We start from the raw sequence: 24,542 nt of genomic DNA on the forward strand, positions 1-24,542 counted from the left end.
CAGTAGTGTGCAGTGTGGGCAGGAGCAGCTCTCCTGCATATCCTTTGTTGAAGCTGAGTACACTCTGAGGGTGGGGGTGAGGAGCTCACCAACCCAGGCACAGCATCAATGGGGGGAGAGCGGCACACCACCCACTACATCTAGCCATCCTCAACAGAGCTTCATTGTCAGCTGCAGACAAGCCAACTGAGGTGGGCAGGAACACAGGCAGTAGAGAATTGAAGTGATAAAGAGCTAGGTGTGCTCCCTTCTGTGTAGATGACCAGCTTTGCAGATGTGTGAGAGGTGTCCCAGGCTTCCCTTGCGTGCCATCATGAATGCAGCTAAGTGCCAGGGGTTGCCGACCCTGTATCAGTGCAATGAATAATAAATGCATATTTTTTATTTGCTTTACTGTTTTTTCCCTTTAAAATATTTAGACAATTGAATAACTCTCAGAAGACAATACAACCAACAGAATTCCTTGTTTTGCAAAAGACAAAACATGACTCTCTGAATCATTATTAGCACAATTAATGCTAAATTAATCTTTTCATTTCTGAAATGCAAAATGGCTTTGGTGATAAGCTGATTATGTAAGGGCAGTGCTTCTCCAGTAATCATTATGTTGTAGTCCAGTAAGAGCTTGAACATTTAAATCGTCTACTTAAATATTATACGATACCTTTCTTTTTTTGCATCCAACCAGAATACTTTCACCCAGGTTTAAACCTCTTGTTGGGACACCCTGTAAACATTTTTAAGTTCCAGAAGAGTAGAGCACGTGTCCATCTATGAACAATAGAAACCTCCTTTCATAAGTGTATCCCCTCTATCAGGTAAATTTGATTAAATTACCAGACCTGGCTAGTGATAAGTAGGGGGAACAGCTAATATTACCTTCAGATTCCTGCTGTAAACAACCACCATTGTTATGTTTCAGCACAAATCACTAATCATTTTTTTTTTTAGCTTCCCATCCTATAGGAACAGTCAATGACTAACTGGGGCCCCTGAGGTGTGGTCACCATTTCAAATGATTGAATTCAGGTGTTTACAGTGCTGGGCATGATTAATGATACAGCATACAAAGTCAAGTGGAATTCCAGACTATAATTTAATCTTAAATCTGCTCCCACCCCTCTTCTAACTACCTTGTAGAAGGAAGATGAATAAAATTACCTATTCTCAGGGAGCTCCGGTCTGGTCATGAGATTGGCTCCCAGCGGTGGCTTCAGGAAAGAGGAGGGGCAGTCAACAACAGATGCCCCATAGTAAGCCTATGAGTGATGTCTTTGCTCAGGTATTCCATCTGTTATCAGCACTCTCTCCTCTACCCTGAAACACTCCGCTGGGGAGATCACGTGACCAGAGCACTCTCAGAATGGGTAAGTATATGCATCTTCCTTCTACTGGGTTGTTGGGAGTTAGAGGACGGGTGGAAGCAGATTTAAGAGTAGATAGTTATAACCTGGAATTCCACTTTAAACAAATTTTCACATCCAACTAGTTTGAGGAAGAGCTTATTCTATTCCAACATGACCGTGCCTCTTGTGCACAAAGCCAAGTCCAAAAAGACATGGTTAGAGGAGTTTGGTGTGCAGAAACTAGATTAGCTTTGCACAAAGCCCTGACCTTAACCATACTAAACACCACTGGGATGGTAAAGAATATAAGCTGCAAGTTAGGTGTTGTGCAACATCAGAATTCGATCTCACAAATGTTCTTTTGGGTAAATGGGCACAATTTCCCACAAGCACTGTAAATGCAATCGATGAATTTTTTCTTGGAGATGCCACGTACTCATTTCAACAGATATGAGTACATGGTATCATGTACTAGGGTACACAAAGCCACATCATCAACCTTGTCTCAAAATATCAAAAAAATTGTCCTCTTTGCTCCACTGAAGTCACCCAAGTCCCTTGTCACCTCCTTCCATGCTCACCTCCAGGACTTTTCAGAGTCTCTCATCCTTTTGAATTCCTTATCCCAATCTGTTAAGCTATCTACTCTGGCTACTATTATTTTCTGGTTTATATGTTTTCTGTATAGGTTGTGGGAATATAGCATTTACCCTGAGAATCTATTAAATTTTAATGGTTCTATTTAGGGGCATGTAGTGATACTAGCCTCTTAAGTACTTGCACATTTCACATATGTATATGTAGCGCCTACCTATTTATAATATACATATCTACTCTGGCCACCTATCTAAACTGGCACTATAAAACTCCTGTAGTATAATAATAATATTTTCAACAGATAATCCTGACAACGTAATTTTTACTGCAAATGTAAGGATCATTAGAGAGAGTCTTTGGTTACCATTACCCATGGTTTATTGTCTAAAAAAGATACCCTTCCCATCGATAAACTAATAACTGAAAAGCCATAGCCACACAGATGACTACTAAATGTATTTATGCCATGGAGGCAAATGCACACTATTGGAAATTATGCTGTGCTGGCCTGGGTCTTTATTGCACATACACCTTTTGCTGTATGTAAAACTCATGGTTGCTAAAATAGGAAGTATATATTCTACTTATGCACCACATCAATGAGCAGCTGTTCTAAAGTAAAAAATAAAGTTGCTGTAGTGTGCCAAATGCACATTAAAAGTTCTCCTGGGAGCCACCATTTTCTCTTGCAATTCCCTGGTAAAAATTGTGCACATGTGCAGTATCTTCCTTCTAGGAAAGCTGAAGATGCTCACTCAATGGCCTCCCTCATTCTTAACAGACAGAACAGACAGGCTGGAGGAGACATGGCAAAATGTTATTTTATGGCACCTAAGGTCAGACACAGGAGCAGACTGACAACTCACAGGGCCCCTGGGCAATAGGGGATCATGGGGCCCCTGTGTCCTTGCCCAAACTCAAAAAAGCCTATGAAAAAGGTACAAGGGCATCTCATGGGGCCCCCTACTGACTCCGGGCCCTCGGGCAGTGCTTGAGTTTCCAAATGGTCAGTCCGCCCCTGGTCAGACATTAAAAAAGATAAGGACTGTTAATACCAGCTACTGCATTGTCTGGAGTTTGTATAGGCTTTTAAACCAAAAGAAGCTTTTTACATATGCATTTACCAGCTTTCTAGTGACAGAAGGTTCTGAGAACCACAGGTCTCCTCTAATCTACAGAAACCTATGATTTTAATGGGATTTGCTGAGACTAACCTAGCATATTCATTATAGTTTAATACCCATGATATTAAAGGCCATAAGGGTTGATAAATATATGAAAAGCAGAAGAAGGAACATATGTTCAAACAATTCTCAAGATGTAATGCACCTGCCAATTCCTGCATAAATGTGTATGTCCCTATGTTGTTCTGTGATTTTTTAATAAACATGGGGAATGATAAACATGGGGAATAAATAATTTACATGTGACATACAATACAAAATTGTAATCAACGGAATTTGGTTGATTTACTAAAGGTAAAATGGATGTTCACTTTACAATAAAATTTTCATTTAGCTTAGTAAATATGGTCAAACATCCCTCTGCAAAAATACCCAATACCCATGCAAGGAATAAAATCAAACCCTGTATTTTTGCTTGCACATGATTGATGAATGAAGTCAGCAGAGGTTCACCTCACTCACTAAACTAAGAGAAAATTCCCTTGCAAAGTGAATAGCCTATTTGCCTTTCAATGTCCATGTTGTTATGCTAAACACAAAAATCACAAATTATACATATTGATAAATTTATTTACATCATGCTGCTCTCTTTTTCATGATTATTCAGGGCTGATATCCACACAGTTACACAAGACACATTTTAACCCTTTTGCTACCACCAACATATCCCATTATGTCAGCAGCAGCTGGGGCTTTTACAGACACTGGCTGCATGTGTCAGGCGGAAACAATCCTCAGTACATTGGTGATCTCATGCAATAAAACATATATTGTAGTGGCAAAAAGTATAAAAAATAATGTTACATCCAAGCACTTAACCCTCTCCCCTTATTAACATAAACATCTGTGTCAGGGATGCCTATTTAAGAAAAAATTGACTGGATTACATGCTACCTATCGCTTCACATGTCGAAAAAGTATTTCTAGGACCACTATTCATGGCTAAATCTAAACTGAGGACTACAGAAATTTTAGGGTGCCAAAGTTTGTTGTCGTTCCATGGGTGTATGCAGTTTTAAGGCTTGATGTTTATTTATTTATTTCAGGTACTTATATAGCGCTGTCAATTTACGCAGCGCTTTACACATATATATTGTACATTCACATCAGTCCCTAACCCTCAAGGGGTGTACAATCTAAGGTCCCTAACTTACATTTATACATACACATATCAGGGCAATTTAGACAGGTTGGGTATCTATTTACTCGCTGCAACCTCATCTTTTAAATTTGACAAAAAACTGTTTATATATTGCATACGGGTGTCCTAAAATTAACGTTAGTGCATTTTCTACTGAAATTCTTGAACTTGATAAAAAAAAAAGTTGCGCTAATATCGCATGACATGAAAAATTGGATCTGCCACCATTTTCAGAACACAAATATAGTTAAATATTTTTATTATTACATAATTAAATGTATTTTTAGATGCGAACCATGCAAGTACCTGAATTCTATATGGTAACCTCTGAAGTAGCAGGAAAAGGCAGCTCAAAAGCCAATCAGTTGTACTGCAGTGCTTGTGTGCTAGCAGGGAACATACCAACAGAAAGAGAGAGCAGAGTGAAAAAGAGTCTGCTGCTGCTTCTTCTTTCACTGTCCAGTTAAAAGCTGGGGGAGGATCAAGTTCTGTAATTGCTGCATAACTGCATAAGAGAAAGGAGCAGGTCTCCTGCTCAGATAAGCGAAGCTGCGATGCAGAATTGTATAAATCTCAAGACTGGATGGACAGAAATACAAATCCTTTTGTAGGTAAGACTGCCCCCATGTATCTATTTCATCTGAGTATTTAGTTGTTTACCTGAAGTTCAGCTTTAAAAAAAACATTGATAATGCAGGATATTTGTTTTAGCGTAGAACTGTGGTCAGGCTATAGACATTCATGTATTTACAGTAAATATTCTTTACAAGCCATAAATATGCTTTTTAAGTAAGAACTGTCAAAACTGGATAAGGTCTGCTACAACAGCAGTAATATAAAATGAAATGCACACTGTGTAGAATAATTTTATATTTAACAACCCCCACTGAGCTCTCTACACACAGTATACACCTTTTAGTAAACTTTCTGCTCATCATATGCCTGGAAGCTTGGAAGGAAATTTGATCATCAGCTAACAATAAACATTTATTCAGGTTCACTGCACCACATTCAGAAATGCATCATATGCAGCAAAGCTGCTATCTAATGCTTTAAACCCGAAGAGTGATCATGAAACAAGCCCGGCTCAGCATGAATATTTTGCAATGCAGATGCAAATGTTACATATATAAAACAAAAATTACCTTTTTCCAGAAATGGTAACAAGCACAAAAACATAATTTAAGAAAAATATATACATTTTCCTACTGGTATGACTATCCACAAACATGGACTATAGGAAGGTTTTGCTGTGGTATAGCAAGATTATAATTGTATCTGAAAGCTCTACAGAGACCTATGATGTGCAAAAATTCACAGCAACAAATTACATATCAAAAATTATTGGTGTAATTATGGAAACGTGGCAAAAAGCATTTTGTTTTGAATGTGCATGGGTGATCTCACCCAAAATCTTCTCACATAAGCATAGCAATTCCATGCAGTTAGTATCATCCTTCTTACTCCAACATTTTGGGGCAAGCTACACTATTACACTGGAAAATATGGCAAATATGAAATTTTTCTTGCTTGAGATATCATACTAAACTGAATTGTGTCCTATATCGGGGGTTCTTTACTCAATCTGTAAATCAACAGCTCACTATGAATTACCTGAATGCTTTTGTGTCTGGGTTGGCAATCATAATAGATTCCAGGTGAAAGCGGCCATCACCCAAATACCTGCAGGTAGAACAAAAGGGTAAATGTGGTTATTTTCTATTAGTATCACAAGTTCACAGCTACAGAATCCTTCTCAAGAGAGTTTGGAAACATCAATAACTGTATTAACCACTTGCCCTCCAGAGGATTTACCCCCTTCCTGACCAGGCCATTTTTTGCGGTAAGGTGCTGCGTTACTTTAACTGATAATTTTGCGGTCATGCAATGCTGCACCCAAATGAAATGTATGTCCTTTTTTCCCCCACAAATAGAGCTTTCTTTCAGTGGTATTTATTCACCTGTGCATTTTTTATTTTTTGCGTTATAAACAAAAAAAGACCAACAAGTTTGAAAAAAAAAAACCCTCAATATTTTTTACTTTTTGCTATTAAACATGTCTAATAAAAAAAATGTAAAAAAATCAAATTTCATCATAAATGTAGGACAAAATGTATTCTGCTACAAGTCTGTGCTAAAAAAAATACCAATACGTGCAAATTATTTGGTTTATGTGAAAGTTATAGCGTCTACAACTGACGGTATATATACTGGAATTTTTATTTTACTAGTAATGGCGGCGATCAGCGACTTATTGCGGGACTGCAGCGGGCATTCTGACACTGTGGGGGGGGACTGACTAACTGCCACTGACATCCCAATGATATTAATCCAGTGATCGATGCTAAAAAAAAGAGCTGACACTGTACTAATGACATTGGGCAGGGGTGATCAAAGGGTTAACTATGTGCTGTGTGTGTTTTACTAAGGAAAAACGCTGCTTTGTCTTGCAGAGCAAGACAAAGCAGCCCGTTTCATGTTGGCAGGGGAGATATCTGTATTGTTTACAAACAGACCTCTCCCCTGTCAGCTCCACCAACAGTCATCGAGTGCCGGCTGAGAATTGGCATCTGGGACCCGGTGATTGGCATGCCGAGGAGTCAATAGCGACACGCGGCTATTCGGAGATACAAAATCACGTATCAGTACTTCCACTATAGGGTGGTCGGGAAGCAGTTAAAGCAGATTAAAAAAACAGTATGCTGCAAAGTATTGTGAATCCCAAGAGTCATAGTTGTTTACATTTTGGTATTTTGTGCAGTCTCCAACATTGGAACTTCACTTCAGCTGAAAGTGGAATCTGAAACGGGTGCCTGCAAACCTTCTGGGGAACCTTTCATATTACTAACGAATGGGATCCAAATAATCTAGGAGAGAGGGGCACATTTTGGGTAATTTTCTATTAACATGGTGCAAAGTACAATGAAGAGTCAAGATGAGCGAAAGTTTTCACTGTTGACACTTTGGTAAAAAGTAAGATATTTGGTTGAAATTTCAGTGTTTTTTAATGTTAATTGGTGAAAAGCATTTAGTAATTGGCTTTACATGGTTCCTGAATGTTAAGGAAGCAACTTAACGTTTTAAAGCCCAATTGAAAACTTGAGTCCCAACCTACTTCCCTTAGAGCACTCTGACACATTTTTCAATTTCAATACGTTTATTGACAGTACTGAAGGAGTTTTGCAAAGCAAGGTAAGTATAGTGTATACAGGTACATAATCACTAAACAACAGCAAAGAAGGAAAATAAAATTTGTACAAAGACATTAAAGTAGAACTATAGGCATTTTGTTTTACATTTTGGATAGAGCAAGGGAGGGTTATAATCCCTGTAAGATTTCCCTCCATTTCCTGTACCATAAACAAACGGGAAGTGAGTGGAAATCCCTGCAAATTTAAGGAATTCCTTGGGGACCCCCCAGGTCACCAGACTTCCCCTCTATTACTTTTCTGGGGACAACCCAAAGTTTGGGATTTTCATTTTTATCACTTTCAATGATAATGGCAAACAGGACAGATAGAGGGGTTCATTTTTTTCTAATGGAGGCAGAGGCAGCAAAAAAATCTGACAGGTTTTCTAATCCATCTGCACTCTGTCCAAAACTAAAAAATATATGCCTTTAGTTATATTTTAAGCATACAGACCAAAATATGACTGTAAGTTAGATGAGGAAATTCTTTGAGCGTTCTGGGCTCAGGATTGTGGTAAAGGATCAGCATCCCAGTCATACAGCATGTGGCTGATGGGAACAAGAGGGTTTACTAAAAACTATGTATATTAATCTAAAATGATGTTCCCTGTGGTTTTTTGCTTGTGTGTGGTATAATGCACGGAGGCTGTATGAGTGATAATGTGAACTGTCCACAGCAATATAGGTACAGAAAAAGAAGGAAAAAAAAGTTAAGAGTGTGTAGAAGAACACAACAAGTTGGTATGAAAGAGGAAAATAACTGGTACCAAGAAAGTAAAGGGTGAAGGGAAACAGGTAGTGGGGGGGTCTGGGAAAGGGTGGTAGTTGGCAGCCATTGCAGAGCCCATGGGTCGAGATAGGGTTATCGCTGTGTGGACGGGGGGAGGGAAATTGGTGGTAAGTCAGTGCCATCAAACTCTCATAAATTTGTCATGATTCTCATGAGAATCTTTGAGAATGCTAAAGAGTTTTTCATTTTTTTCAAAGCCTTTTTCCATGAATAGGCAATAGTTTGCTTGGCTGCCAGTAAGATTAAGTCTGCCAGCATCTGTTGGAATCTATTCAACTGGTCCAGTTTAATATGCTTTATAACATGCCAGGGATCCCTCAATATATACACTTTTTTCAAGGTATCTTTATTCCAGTTTGGTAATATCACAGGCCCTCTTTTTCCAGAATTGGACAGATCCCAAGTGCTGCAGAGAGTGGTTGTACTACTCTCTGCATCATTCTCCTGTGAGTCCAGGTGCAAAGGCAGACTTTTGAATAGCTGAGCTTACAGGAAGTGGTGTGAATGACACTTGGTAGTGCTAAGTAATGCAGTGACCTAAGTTAAATTGATACACTAAACTGTGATGAGTGTAGGACACCATCAAGATGAACATCCTGCACTCCAAAAGTGGGTTATGCTAGGCATGAGACCAGCATTGGACTGGTGAGCAGGTGATCTTGCAGGGACAAAGCAAGAGAGGTGGCGAGTCTTAGGCTCCATACACGCGATGAGAATATTGGACGAATGATTGTCCACATTTTTTGCATGCTAGTCTCATATTGAAAATTCCAAAAATTCTTGTATGACAGAAAGAAAATTTGGAAGTGATTAAATGCATTGTAATGTATTTGTATTGTATTTTCGGACGAAATCGGTACTGATTAAATGAAAATCGTGCAATCTGGTATAGTGCAAGAAATTTTTTTGTGCTTGTCCCTTCAAATAATTTCAGACAAAATCATTTAACCAACAATCTGATCACTTTAATACATCTTGCTACATTTTTATTGTAACCAGTGCTGGGCTATAAAAAAAAAAACAAAAGTTAGACTTACTGGTAACTTCCAGCAGTCTTTCAGGACTACAAGAAAACTTCAAGAAAAACACAACATTAAACAACAGGGCGGGTACCCTGTTGTTCTGAAAGACTATGACAAGTAGCATTACCAATAAGACTAACTCTGGATTTCCCCAGTTATCTTCCAGAGGATAAGCAAGAACTTACCAGACTAGAGAGGGACTGCTTCTTGCAGGACCTTTCTCCCAAAAGCCTGATTAAAGCTTGAGAGAAGGTCCATCAATAGCAGCAAACAAAATTGAAAAGGCTTGATCACTATGTGACCTTGCAGATTTGCTCGGACCTTGCGCTAGTCTTGTCTGCCCTTGTGGCAGCCAAAGCTTTTTTCGAATGTGCAGGAATGAAGGAAAAAGGGCTCACACCAATAGCCTTGTCAGACTCACAAATGGTTAAGTTGCTCCAACGAGCTATAGAAGTCATTTTGCCCTTGTTTTTAATTTAAAGGCAAATAGAGAGGTTGTTTTCCCAAAAGAATTAAAAGCTTCAGTGTAAGCTAACAAATGTCTGATGTCATACAAGTGGAATTCCTCATCTCCTTCTTTAGAGGGATTCACACAAAACGTAAGCAGTACAATGTCCTGAGATTAATAGAAGCTTGGTGGTACTTTAAGCAAAAGCCAAAATCAGTTGCAGGATGACATAATCAGAAATGGAAAAAAGGAGGCTCTTGAATAGGAGCTTACATTTTTTATTTCCCTTTGGCAGTACTAATACTCGCTAAAAGGGTTGTCTTCAAAGTTAAAAGACCCAATGGTGGCTTCGGCAATAGGGTCAAAAGTCTTAGTTAGCCTTTGCAAATAAACAGGCAAGTCCCACGTAGGGAAATATTTGTTAGGGTCTGGTCTAGATAGAGCTGTAAAAAATCTCTGAATGAAAGACAAAGCTGATAACATTCATGTCTGAACCTGAGGATTAAGAACTGGCCCTTGGGAGACCAGATCTGGTCTGTTCTAAAGAAACCAGAGTGGAGTGCTGGCTAGGGATAGCAGAACTGGAAGCCAAACTCTTTTTGGCCAGAATGGAGCAATCAGAAATATACTGATTCTCTGTAGGCAACATTTCTTAAAGATCTGTGAAAGCAGCCTAAATGGAGGACTTGCTTAATACAGACTGAGGTTTAGGGATGGGTTAGCGAATCCATGCCCACAACACGGTCACTTGGGTTGAAAGGAAAAAAAAAGCTTCACTTGACACTGATGTGCAAAATGAAATGGTCTATTTGGGGACAACCCCAAATGTCTGTGATTATTCTGAATACCTCTGCATGCAGTTGGGCCCCCATTCCAAGCCAACCGCATCCATTGTTATCTTTACAGATGTGAGGAAGGACAAAAGGAGGCTCCCTGTTAGATTTGAATGGATTCTCTACAACAATAGGCTATGCTTTAACTATATTAGGTAACATTAATGGGGAGTATAGAGAACCCTGGGAGTGGTCCTATATTCTCAGGGTCTCTGATAAAACTGAGCCTGAACTGAACTACAAAGATACAAGAGACCTAGTGTGGACATCAGTGTAATGGTCACTGGTCAACTGATCTGCAACTGACTGAGAATAATATCAAACCCTCAGAATTTTGTCTTCAAACATAAAAACAGTTTGAGCCTAGAAACAGATTGAATATTTCAGGATTTGGACAGGGTATGATGGCATGAGGCATGATTTCTCTACAATATTCAGACATCCTAGGCTGCTCTATCTTTTGTTGCAGTTGTTTCTGAGTCTAAGCAATAAAAAGTAGATTATCTAAATATGGAACACTCATTATCATATGTAAGGGCAGAGGACTCTTTTAACCTGGAAATTTCTGATCTCTTCTCCCAACTTCAGAACTAGGTGCAGAAACTTCTGTGAGCTGACTCTTTTGGAACAAGGAGAACAGTATCTCTCAAATCTAGAATTGTCATAAAACAATCCTTTTAAAGAACTGCTCCCACTGTGTGGATCGAATTGATTGAAAATCTCTTGTACTATATGGAATTGAGGTTATAATTAACCAGAACATCCAAAGACATGAAAGTAGAAACCTTTACCTGGTTCTGAACTTGAAACCATCACCTTCTGACCTAGCAGTTTTTCCAGGAGAAAAGAAAGCGATGTCAAGTTTTTCACGGTCAGTCAGAGGATTTCTCAAACTTTAGTATGTAGCCATGTCCAACAAGTCCCAAAATAAACGATTTGGAGGCTACTTGTTTTCATTGTGGGAATAACTCTCCTGATCTTTCTTCCACAGGAACAAGACCTGACCTATTCTTTTTAGGTTTTGTTTCCTTGGATGTATCCTGAGACTGTTTACCAAAGGTTACTTCCCAGTAAGAGCTATGACAATGTGGAATAAGCTACATCAAGAACTAGTTCTAGCCAGCTCAGTACATTGTTGTAAAAGAGCTGGATGCATTCTCAAATACACAAAATATTACTGGATATTAACATTTTATGGTAATATGTTCCCTTTTGATTCAGAGATTGCCTTCTGGGGGATCAGGAAGGAATTTATTTTTCCCCTGCTGGAGGAAATTGGACCATGCTTTATAGAGTTTAATATTTTTTTGCCTTCCTCTGGATCAACTGTAGGTAAATGAATCTGCAGGTTTTCTATTGGCTGAATTAGATGCACTTATGTATTTTTTAAATCAATGTAACTGTGGTGTTCATCCTAAAAACAAACAAACAAAAAATGCTATATGCACATTCAAGGGTAGCTTCCAGTTCAGGCCCAAACAAGGGATCCATTGTAAAGGGCATACTGCATAAAAAAAGCTTAAATGCAGAGTTCTCTGACCAAGTCTTAACCTGCAAGGCCTAACTGGCGAATTTAGCAAGGTTGAGGATCAGGCTGACGTTCTAAAAGATTCTGTGTAAGCATCCGCTATAAAGCCTACAGGCTTGAAAAGCACAGGCAAGACTTCAACTGAGCGATCTAAAATTTATGATTTCTGGCTACTTGGGTTGTGGGCAGTGCTGGTTTAAGACTAGAAAGAATGGAAACCCAAGCCTTTTAAGAAAGATACCACTCCTATTATACAGTAGATCTTTCAAAATACCCATATCTTCACAGGTAAGATTTTCACTCTTAGACACCGTAGAAAAGGGTGTGTTCAAAAGAGGGTTTTTATTCCCAAAATGCTCAGGATCCTTGTCAAAAGGAAAATTGCTATTCAGATTTTTTGAGAAAAACATCTCTTTATTGGGATCTGCCTATTATGCATAAGAGTTAAATCCTTAGCACAGGACAAATTCTAGAATTCTTTTCCTGGAGATCTGATACATTTGATCATGCAAAGAAAACAGTATTTTTCTTCCTGGATATCCAAGGTAAAATAAGTTGGATTTTAGTTCAACTTGTTTTTTATTGCATTTTCAAATAAAGTTACAAGAAAGGTTCACAGTACTACAAACAATCCGAAGTAGTGATCATTAAGTCAATTATACAATCTTGGTCTAAGAAGGAGATCCATTAGTTGGTGATGTGATTACTACAAACATGTATACTGAGAACCATAGGTAAATTGGGGGGGGGGGGGGTATGGGGGAAGGTGGGGAAGGAGAAGGGAACAGTGAGGGTAAGAATAGCACATGATTTGGACTGTACATCTAATGTTACTTAACCATGAAGCCCAAGATTTAAGGAATTTGAGGTTGGTTGAGAATCTTCTTTCCATGTTGCAATGAGAATTTAGACCTTGGATCACCTTGGATGGGGTCAACATCGATTTCCATAGTTTGGTTATGTTGTTTTTTGCTGCATAATTACTACCCATGTGTCTAGGTGGAATTTATCCAGACCCATATGGAATAAAGCGAAAGCTGGGTCTGGTTTCACGGTGCTGCCTACTATTTCAGAAATCACTTTGAAAAGATTACTCCAGAAGGAAATGAGTGACTTACATGACCATATTATCTGGTAGAGAGAACCCATCTCTTTACACTGCCTTCAACACAGTGGAGGCTGAGTAGATTACATTTTAGATAAATGCAGTGGGGTCAAATACCATTGGTGGATGACTTAAGGTATGATTCCCAATGTGATGCACCTTTATATGTTCTTTTAAAGGCTGTATACCACATATGTTCTGAGGTGGGTTGGGGCAAGTGGAATTCCCAATTGTTTAAAGAAGCCGATTTAGAGCGGAGTAATAGATCTATCAGTAGAGTATAAAATGTTGATATTCCTTTGCCTGGGTATTTGGTTTTTTCAAGGAAGAGGTGAAGTTGTAGGTGTACAGTAAGAGTGCAGGGAATTTGTTTTCTATTTAGACAGTGGATGAGTCGGAGGTGGTTAAATCTTTCAGAGGGTGGCAATGAGTATTTATTTTGCAGATATTGGAAGGATATTACACCATGTTTCCCATATAGGTCAGACAGGGAGTGTATTCCCATTTTTACCCAAGTAGTGAAGATGTCAGGGATTAAAAAGTGGAGGACATGGAGAAAAGTAGGAATTGATTTAGAGGTCAGGGATGAAAGTGTTAAAAGTTGTCCAGGCATCTACGGAAACCTTGATGCATGGGTGTGTGTTTTGGGAGTGTTTGGGGGAGACAGAATGTAGAAGTAAAAAGGATTGTGGAGTGGATGGATGGAACATTTCATGTTCCATGTTAGTCCATGTTTTGTCTTTGGTTTTGTCTTTGGTTAGGTGCCACCAGTAGTAAATCTGGTCAAGGAGTGCTAGGTAGTACCTGTGTAAGTGTAAGGAGGTAAGGCATAGGTATATAGGGCCGTCATCCGGAAGTGGTGCCAGAGATAGAGTGTAGGAGGTAGATGAGTATCCGGGGGCCACGGCTGTAGTAAAGGCCAGGTCTCCTCAGTCACATCGATTCCTCTGCAGTCTACATGGGCTGTGAGACACACGAGATGTGTATAGAACCAGCCTGGAACGCAAGATGTCCGTCGGGCGGAAATGACGTCACTACGGGAACATGATGCTGCAGGAAGGGGTGCCATTTGTGATGTCAATGGTTTGGAGAGCATACCGTCAGTAAGTACTCTGGCAGAGGGGGAGGAGTAGAGTGACATAATGGCCCTTTGGATCCATCCTATTATTCCAAATGTTTGTAAAATTGCTCGCAGTGAATGCGGGAAAGGAGCAGAGAAGGCGTTCAACGATCTTGTAAATCATGGATTAAAGAGATCTAGTGTCGTCTGGAGCCTGATGGCCTGGTACAAAGCCTACTTGGTCCGGATGTATTAGAGATGGGATAATCAGGAGTAGTCTGTGGGTTAGTATTTTGGCATATAATTTGATATCTGTGTTAATTAGAGATATGGGTCTGTAGTTTTGTACTAATTGTGGGTCTTTACCTGTTTTTGGAGTTGTCGTAATAATTGATTGTAACGTATCTTTTGGCATTTGACCTGAGGAAGCAGCGGAATTGAAACGTTTAGTGAAGTGTGGAGCAAGGATAGTAGGAGATTCTCTGTAGTATTCGTTTGTGAATCACTTCCAGGGGCTTTGTTAAGGGGCAGTCTTCGAGTTGTTTCAATTTCTATTGGCTAGAAGGGTTCTGAAATATTTTTTGTTGGGATGCAGACAGGGTTGGGATTTTAGTCGAATGTAAAAGCTTGTATGCCTTCTGGGGTGGGTTATGGAGTGTCACCGTTGTCTTTTAGATTATAGAGGGATTGATAATAATCTGCAAAGGAATTAGCTATATCAAGCGGGTTTAAGACTAGGGAATGGGACTTAGATGATTTGATAGTATGTATTTTGGACTGGAGGTGTTGTTGTTTGACTGATATGGCTAAGAGTGTACCAGCTTTATTACTGAGGGAATAAAATTTGGCTTTAATTTTTTTTAAATTAAGGTCATATTGATACAATAAGAGGGATAGAGAATTTTTCCCTATCGGCTAGTAATGAGAAGGAATTGGCTTCATTCGGGTTGGATTTATTTAGAGCTTCTTTTGATTTGATGGAGGTTAAGACCTCTTCTATTTGATGTCTTCTATGAGCATTTATGTGGGCATTTAATTTCATGAGAATCCCTCTCATGAATGCTTTGTAGGTAGACCATAATGTAAATATTGAAATACCAGGAGTATCGTTGGTCTCAAAGAAGGGATCATGTGATTATGGTTTTTTTATGGGCTGGCTCAGATAAGAATGAATGAGTTCAGTCTCCATGGTTTGGGTGGTGAGAATCTATTGGGTGAGCCTATGGATACAGACACTGGAGCGTGGTCAGACCATGTAATAGTTCCAATTGTTGAGGAGGATATGGATTGTAGTGTCCATTTGTCTGTAAGAAAGAAGTCTATTCTTGAGTATGAGTGTTGTGATGGAGAGAAATATGAACAGTCCTTTTCGGATCCGTGTTGACATCTCCAAATGTCATAGAGATCGTTGGTGTGGAGAAATTGGTTGAGATTTTGGTGCAGGGGTCTCTTGCCTGAAGATGAGTCTATTTGTGAGTTAACTGTATTGAAGTCTCCACCTATGATAAGGTGGCCTTTTTTGATGGAATCTAGTTTGGTGATCAGGTATTTGTAAAATGAAATCTGGTTAGAGTTCGGAGCATACACATTAACCAGTGTATAGGGGATATTGTTAATGAGGCATACCAAAATATGGAAGCGTCCCTGGGGATCTGCTTATTCGGAGGTGAATTGGACGTTAATCGCATCTTTAATGGCTGTAAGAACTCTGTTAGTTTTCTTGTGATGTGATGCTAGGTATTTCGTAGAGAAAATTATATCAGCATGTTGGGTACGGATTTCTTTTGTCAGTGAAGATCTTTTATAGGGTGAGTTCTGTCCTCTGATGTTTTAGAGAGATTATTTTAAGCATACTGTGATGGTATACGGAAGCAGAGGTAGTTCTGGGTGCAATTTTGAACGGTTAGTGTCCCTTTTATCTGATTTGCGCGATGGAACAAAGGAAGAGTATGATTCCACATTAGATGGCGATGAAGATATTCATAGTTATGTGGAGATGTTGATCTTTGCCAGGAATGTAAGATGATGGTATGGAGTATAATCGACTGGAAGAGAAGCATGAAATGAACGGGGACAAACTTTTGTCAAAACAGCTTGCGAAATAAGCAAGAACATGGGTAACCAGGGTGGTTACTAATGCCTGGGGGCTGAACAATAACCATGCAATATCAGGTTGTCATCATGTAACACTGTATGAGCTTGTTAAATTCAAAAAGAGGGTCAAGGCTATGTAGGCACAAATTAATCGTTAAGGGGGTCATGTGACCGTCTGATGTAGTATGGTGCACAGGTCCAATCACCCTCCATTTGGTGGGGTTGATGTGAGGTCGGTCTGATACCTTCAGGCTGATGAATTTCTTGCCGCCAACATTACCTTTTCTAGGTTTGGGAATTCTATGGGCTCTATCGCGCGCTGCCTCTAGTGGCCCTAGTGAAGGGATGAGATGTTTCATTAGTTGTTGTAGATAAGGTATTAGTGCGTCACAGGCAATTGATTCAGGGATGCCTCGGAATTTTATGTTATTCCTTCTAGATCAGTCTTGTAGGTCAGCGATATTGTTTTTAGTTGTAAGATTTCATTTTCCTGGTCTGCATGTGTGTCTACCACTGTTTTGTGCGCCATAAACATATCAGCCATTTTGGACTTGATGTGTTGAATTCGTGGGGGGTGGTCAATAATGGCGTTTGATATTGAAGCAATTGTGTTTGTCAAATCGCTATGTAGAGTCTGTCTGAGTGAAAGTAAAATATTTTTCATGACTGTTTCAGAAACTGGTTGATCAGAGGCAGGGAATTCCTCAATGGCTGTTTGTAATCGTAGTGTAGGAGTATAAGGCATCTGTGGAGATAGATAGGTTTCGTAGCTGCAGGGCCCTCAATCCTAGGCCTGGATTTTGGTGAGCTGAGGGTGAGAGAAGAGAGGCCTCACCTGGGTCCCCGTCGTACAGCGGAACTGCCAGTCTGGGATCCAGAGAGTAGCTGTTGTGATCTGCTGCTGCAGGGACTTGTCTCCCATCTGACATGGCGCCGGTGCCATCTTGGATTCTGTGGTCACGGGACGGATAGAAATCCGTAAGTCTCTGCGGCTGAGCCGGAGACTTACGGCGTCTAGGCATGACTTCGGAGGGTGCGGGAGTGTGTATCCCCCGTTCTAGTGTGTCGGTGTCCCGTCTGTCGGGTTGTGAGCTGGGTTGCTGCAGAGATGGTCATGGAGCCTCTGCTCTAAGCGGCCATCTTGGGAGCCAACTGCGCATGCGCTCCCATAAGTTGGATTTTAATAAATATAATTTTCCCGGCATAATTCAAATTAAGAGTCTGCCTCCCTGCCAGTGGAATCCAGCTGGGAAATAAAGTGTAATCTCTGTAGGTCCACTTTAGAAGGAACATTTTTTACTGAAGACGCTGGGGTAGCAGCAGAGAGAGGCACTGGTTGATGTAGTATAGGAAGATAAAGACCTGGCAATAGGAATCACAAACCTAAAAAGTAGAAGATGGCTTCTCTTTCACAGATCAAGTCACTGCAAATGACAGAAGACTAATCATTTAGGATATTGCAGGAAAGGCAAAAAGGCTTAGATCAGGAAATTCCCAACTTAGATCCAGCACATTTCCATTTAGGAACAGAACCTCCTCATTTTTCACAATATATAGCAAAGAATACAGGGTTAGATAACTAGCCTAACAGACCAAAATGCCACAGAACAACACTGCAAACAAATAACCTCACAGTACCCAAATAACACATGAAAACGGTACAACTCCAAAAGGACCCACAGTACACCAGGCAGGTCTGGACCAGCAGGGAAAAATGCTCATAACATGGAAAAAAATAAAAATCAAGAAAGGACATTAAAACCTTAAGACTCACCAGAAAGATCCATGAGTATGCACGCTGCTCCATTACAGCAAATAGTGTTCTTAGGTCAAATGGACACTGGAAGGCATCAGCCAACCCTTTCCCTTGCCCTGCACCAAGCGGGCTTTTGAAGGGGGTGGGGTATAGAGGGTAGAAAGCAGGCATAACAAATAGGACCTCTGCCAATCCCTAGCAAGACACAGGGGAAGAGGCGGGACAAAAGCTGGCCAATATAGGAGAAGCATTCTCCAACACCTTTTCCACAATATGTCTCCTCCAGATGGAAGAACCTTCTTTTAACCTTTGGCTTTACAATGTGTTTCCTGCCTTGTTGAGGCAAAATCTCATATGCTATTTAAGAAGATGACTGGGGGAAAAAAAATGAAAGTATATTTGACGTGCAACTGCACGAGCTACAATGGCCTTTTATCAGTTTTCACTAGATTAAAGCACTATGAACATACAGAGGCCTATATTTCAAAAGTTAACAAATTTAATTTCTATAGCAAGGTTTTGTAGCTGTCAGATATAACCACTCTTAATAAGTAATGTTTTCCAGTGCTGTGATGCTCATTTGGTGAAAACAAGCAGTTTTGACTGATAGTGACCATGCTTGTTGTACATGAACAATGATTATACAGGAGCACTGGCAAAAGCAGAAAGTTCTACAAAGTTTATGCTGCAGATTGCTCAAGTAAGTTCTAAGCGAGGTAAACTCACAATAAACAGGTTGCATGCAACGTGATCCTACGTCAACCTTTTGATAAAGTCTGTGTAAATAATTTCTTTGTCATTTCCAATGAATATCATACAGCTCCACAGCAACCTCCCACCTTCATGTCTAGCAACCGTTACAATTTGCCTGCAGCAAAGCTAAGGTAAGCCCAGTGATTGACTGGTATGGAGAACTGTAAACTTTATAAGAATAGACACTAATTGCTAAAACACAAATCTGTAACTATAATTTTAAAGTGGAACTATAGACAAAACGTTTTTATAGTTTTGGGTAGAAAGAGAAACTGATAGAAACTATTTTTTTTTTTTTATTATTCTCTGTATCTCTTTTTGGGAGATTCACTTTAAATTTTTGTCCTAATGACCATTGTCATTGAGTGAAATTTTGAATTTATGAGCATCACTAAAAAAAAAAGTAGAAATAAGTACTTGATCCAGTGACAACACTTTTCCAGAGCCAAACTTGGGATTTTTCTCTTAATTTTAGGAGATTTCTCCTCACTTTCTTGTATCCCTGGAACATGAATTGAGGGGAAATCTCTCAGTGTGGAACACAGACAGCAACAAAATCTTGACAGATTTTAACCCTTTCCTGTTGCATAAAAGTCCACTGCTCGAAAAAAATTAAAGGGACATTTTTTAATTAGCGTCATCAAGTCAATTAAATTCCTGGGATATTGATCTGGTCAGTTAAGTAGCAGAGAGGGTTGTTAATCAGATTCAGCTGCTTTGGTGTTAATGAAATTAACAACAGGTGCACTAGATGGGCAACAATGAGACAACTCCCAAAACAGGAATGGTTTTACAGGTGGAGGCCACTGACATTTTTTTTCCCTGCTCATCTTTTCTGTTTTCACTAGTTTTGCATTTGGCTAGGGTCAGTGTCACTACTGGTAGCATGAGGCGATACCTGGACCCTACAGAGGTTGCACTGGCAGTCCAACTCCTCCAGGGTGGCAGTTACTCTAGGAGAGTTGGACAGGGCCATAGAAGGTCCTTAACCCATGAGCAGGACCGGTATCTGCTCCTTTGTGCAAGGAGGAACAGGGTGAGCACTGCCAGAGCTCAGAGCCCTACAAAATGACCTCCAGCAGGCCACTGGTGTGAATGTCTCTGACCAAACAATCAGAAACAGACTTCATGAGGGTGGCCTGAGGGCCCGACGTCCTCTAGTGGGCCCTGTGCTCACTGCCCAGGACTAGAAAGTCGATTGGATATTGCCAATGAATACCAGAATTGGCAGGTCCGCCATTGGCGCCCTGTACTTTTCACAGATGAGAGCAGGTACACCCTGAGCATGTATGACAGACGTGAAAGGGTCCAAGGAAGCCGTGGAGAATGTTATGCTGCCTGTCCAGCATGACCATTTTGGTGGTGGGTCAGTGAAGGTCTGGGGAGGCATATCTATGGAGGGACACGCAGACCTCTACAGGCTAGACAATGGCACCCTGACTGTCATTAGGTATCGGGATGAAATCCTTCGACCCATTGTCATACCCTATGCTGGTGCAGTGGATCCTGGGTTCCTCCTGGTGCACAACAATGCCCGGCTTCCTGTGGCAAGAGTATGCAGGCAGTTCCTGGAGGATGAAGGAATTGATACTGAATGGGCCTCACGCTTGCCTGACCTAAATCCAATAGAACATTTCTGGGATATCATGTTTCAGTCCATCCGACACCACCAGGTTGCACCTCAGTCTGTCCAGGAGCTCAGTGATGCCCTGGTCTACATCTGAGACGAAATACCCCAGGACACCATCTGTCATCTCATTAGGAGCATGCCCTGACGTTGTCAGGCATGCATACAAGCACGTGGAGGCCATACAAGCTGCTGAGTACCATTTTGAGTTGCTGCAATGAAATTTCAGCAAAATGGACTAGCCTGCTGCATTTTTTTTCACTTTGATTTTCAGGGTGTCTTTGAATTCAGTCCTCTGTAGGTTGATACTTTTCATTTCCATCAAACGATGGGGCATCCTTACATTCCTAACACATTACCCAGTCCATATCAGTATAGATATCCAGCAAGATATTTCTCCCCATTGAAATCTGATGTGTTTTCAAAGTGTTCCTTTAAATTTTTTTGAGCAGTGTATATGAAATAATCTGTTTGGGGTTCCAATTTAATCATTAGAAACCACTTGATAACTTTCTTTATTTTGCCTACACAACTGCTTTAAGAACACTAATATCATGCAATTAGTGAGTAGCAATTTGGCTCATCTGTAAAAAGCAAAAAAAAAAAAGAAAAGGTATTTGAAGTTGTAAGCAGGGGAAATGTTACTCATAGCAACCAATAACATTCCATTTGTTTGTTTACAGGTTGGAAATTAAATTTGAAAAAAAGAAATCTCCTGGCTAATTGCTATGGTTAACATATGTTTTCCTTTTTCTTCCACATTTTATTAATGAGCCCCAATGTCTCCTGTTCATTTTTTATGGTTAACTGTATTCAGTCATCTCAAAAGAAAACTGCTGTTGTTAATCTCTCTCTCTTTCTTCTGTGTGCGGAGAAGATCACGGCACACTAATAAGTGTTGAATTGAGGTAGACGGGTATAATACAGGATTAAGGATCAGATGCTGATCTTCCTTCCCTTAAGCATCCTTGGATAGACAATGTCAGAAATAATGAGGTATTCCTGTAGCCTCTTCACTAAAACTATTTCTCCTTTCTAATAATTAGCTCTGTAAGAACCGTCACCTTGGTTGGCCTATATGTAGACTCCAGTGTCCCTGCTACACGCCTCTACACTGTGCACATAGTACTCAGGGGCCACTCTGTACAGCGCCTCTCAATATTGATAAGCTTTTGAGATTCTTGGACTAGCTCTGCTTTCATAAGCAGTCTAGTGTGCTACAAGCAACCCCCATCACAAGCTGTGGATTGTGAAAAATTGGCAGCTAAGGATCTAAGGACCAGGTTACCCAACTTTCACACACTGGTAAAATGCAGTATGATGCATTTTGTTTTGTTAAACATAATCATGAAGTCTATAGTATTAATATTCAGAAGACTGTAACAAAGCTATTCACTAAAAACTGTTGACATTAAAAGAATTGACTATGGGAAACCCACCAGATCTTTCAAACCTTTTACTAGTGGTGAGCATTGAGCACTTTGCCTCCTCACATTGATGCTTGGCAGGTGAATTGACCATATTAGATGTCACTGGATCTCATGGATTATTAAAGATGCAGACTGTTGTCTTCTAGGATCCACACACTTCTTTTAGGGGGCACCAGAGGTGCAAACAAACCTCATACTCTTTCAAGAAGCACTAGGCTGGCAGTTGATAAACTGGCCCATGCATTTATCTGGATACCTCCCTCTCGAAACACTGACCCGATACTGTAAATACAAACTGGTAACAACAAAGCAGGTAGTTTGCTTTGCTTGCAGCCATCTTAATATGGATAAAACAAGCGATATGAATGGTGCACTGAGGTAGAATACTGAATAAAGTTTAATATAAAAAAAAGAAAGATTCAAATTCAGAAAATAGGATCACGATGGTGGATCAACGGTGTGGGAGGAGCACACTTTTCATTATTTCCTCCACTATAGATGACAGTAACATTTTTCTTCCAGAAAAACAGGAACACATTACAGGGCATCACGGAAATGCGATGCCATGGATTTCCACTGCTGCATATCAGTTTTAAGAGTCTTGTATGTCAGTCCATGTGACACTGATGGACAGCTCAGTTTAACAATAAAAACAGGTTTACTGCAGTCATGGAATTTATTGCCTTGGTCTCTACAGTTGTCTACTGATCTACAGCGTGGTCTAAGCCAATAAAATCATTGCAGTGGCTGCCAATTATCTGCTATGGATTCTCCAATCATGCACAGCATGTCACACTGACAAACACTTTCACACAGTGGGCAAGAGGCTTGAAAAACTTGTTTATGATACATATACAAGTACTGAATAAGAGGAAAGATGAGGTGTGAAGGAAAATAAAGTAGGGGATGTAATGAGACAATGCAACACTACCATAATTGTTGGGATGTGCGGTTATCTTTCTTGAGCTGTAAGAACAGTTCATGTTGGAACAGGCGTGCACATTTCTGTTTGTTCTGAGTTTGCATTCAGTTGAATGTAAGGCAGGCCATACATGATTATTTTTTTTTCATTCAACCAGCATGTCGAACAACAAAGAAAAAAAAAAAATTACCCAATCTACACACTCTATGTGGATGGAAGAATCACTCCTGCTGAGCTAGTGTATTCTGCTGGAGGGGAGTCTTCAGTGATCTATGTTACCGGCAGCACTACTCAGCAGGAAAAACTAGACAGGGTGGTTGTACACAAGTCGATTAATAGATGAACTTGTGTAAACCAGATAGCCCATACGTGGATCCAACTGGTCAAATTTCGATCCATGTATGGCCGGCTTAGGTTATTCTTAATTCAGTAATTAACCAGTTGCCGCCCGGCCTATAGCCAGATGGCAGCAGGGTGAACAGCTCTTCCCTCCGGGTGGATGCCATATGGCATCCTTTCCGGAACGCGCATTGCGCATGCCTGCAGGGCCACGCTGCGGCACGATCTGTCACCAGCCGTGTACCTCAGACACGGATGATGATAGATCTGTGTACCGGCCCTGTTGCCAGTACCATGTGATCTGCAATCACAGCAGGTCACATGACAGTTGTATACAATGGATGGCTTCCTTTTATGCCATCCATTGTATACAAGTGTATCTAGCTGTTACAGTGATCACATGCACAAGCTGGGCCAAATCACAGCTAATCACAAAAAAAAAACCCTGAATTAATCGATTTCATTCAGGTAAATGCTTGCTTATAGCAAAGTAATTCTTTGCTATAAACAAATTGTGTAAAAAAATAAAAATAAAAATACTAATAACTTCCCCAAAGTAGTAAAATGTTACTATGGTAATGTTATACTACTTTGGTCATAGTGAAATATGAAAAAAAATCTTAAAAAAAGAAACAAATTTAATAAAAAATTTAAAATAAAAAAATAAAAAATTATCAAAATTTTTTTCGTACTGTCACCAGTCAGTGTCCCTGATCACCACCATGCCAGTTATATGATGACGCTTTACTGCACTGGTGACAGTATGTAAAACAAAAAAAAACAGTGAAAATAATTTTTTACATTTCTTCATTTTCTGAAAAATTATGACAAAAAAATTACAACTTGAAAAAACTTGCCATGCCAGTTATGAAATACGTTGGACTGTCTACTTTGCAAAAAGGGGTCATTTGGGGGATATCTGTACTGTTCTGACATTCTTGGACCTCAAGAAATTAGATTGGCTGTCAGCACTTCAGGATTGATTAATTTTCAGATATATACCACAGTTTGTGAACTCTATAACTTTCCTACACACTAAATAAATACTGATTTGGGTTATTTTCACCAGAGAAATGTAGCAGAATACATCTTGGCCTAAATTTATGAAGAACAATTATTTATTTGCAAACTTTTATAAAGAGAAACAAAGAAAAACGTTTTTTTTTTTTTCAAAATTTTCGGTCTTTTTTTGTTAATTTAGCAAAAAATAAAAACCCCGGCGGTGATTAAATTCCACCAAGAGAAAGATCTAGTTGTGTGAAGAAAATTATAAATTTTAGTTTGGGTACAGTGTTGTATGACCACACAATTTTCATTCAACGTGTGAGCACTGAAACCAGAAAATTGGCTTGGGCAGGAAGGGGTAAAAGTGCCCTG

General features: G+C 39.9%; 1 protein-coding gene across 3 annotated transcripts in view; it reads right to left on the bottom strand.

The window, feature by feature from the left end:
* DPH1 (diphthamide biosynthesis 1) overlaps positions 1-24,542 on the bottom strand; it is a 343,917-nt gene that overhangs the window by 45,617 nt on the left and 273,758 nt on the right. For all 3 annotated transcript variants that reach the window (XM_089657705.1, XM_089657689.1, XM_089657698.1), the window contains exon 7: positions 5,883-5,951. In XM_089657705.1, coding sequence (XP_089513831.1) covers positions 5,883-5,951 — 69 coding nt within the window. The remainder of the gene's footprint in view (positions 1-5,882; positions 5,952-24,542) is intronic.

The sequence above is a fragment of the Staurois parvus genome, unplaced genomic scaffold, assembly GCF_062004578.1.
Source record: "Staurois parvus isolate SC_StPar_1 unplaced genomic scaffold, SC_StPar_1.0 ptg000029l, whole genome shotgun sequence".
In the NCBI taxonomy this organism is placed as follows: domain Eukaryota; kingdom Metazoa; phylum Chordata; class Amphibia; order Anura; family Ranidae; genus Staurois; species Staurois parvus.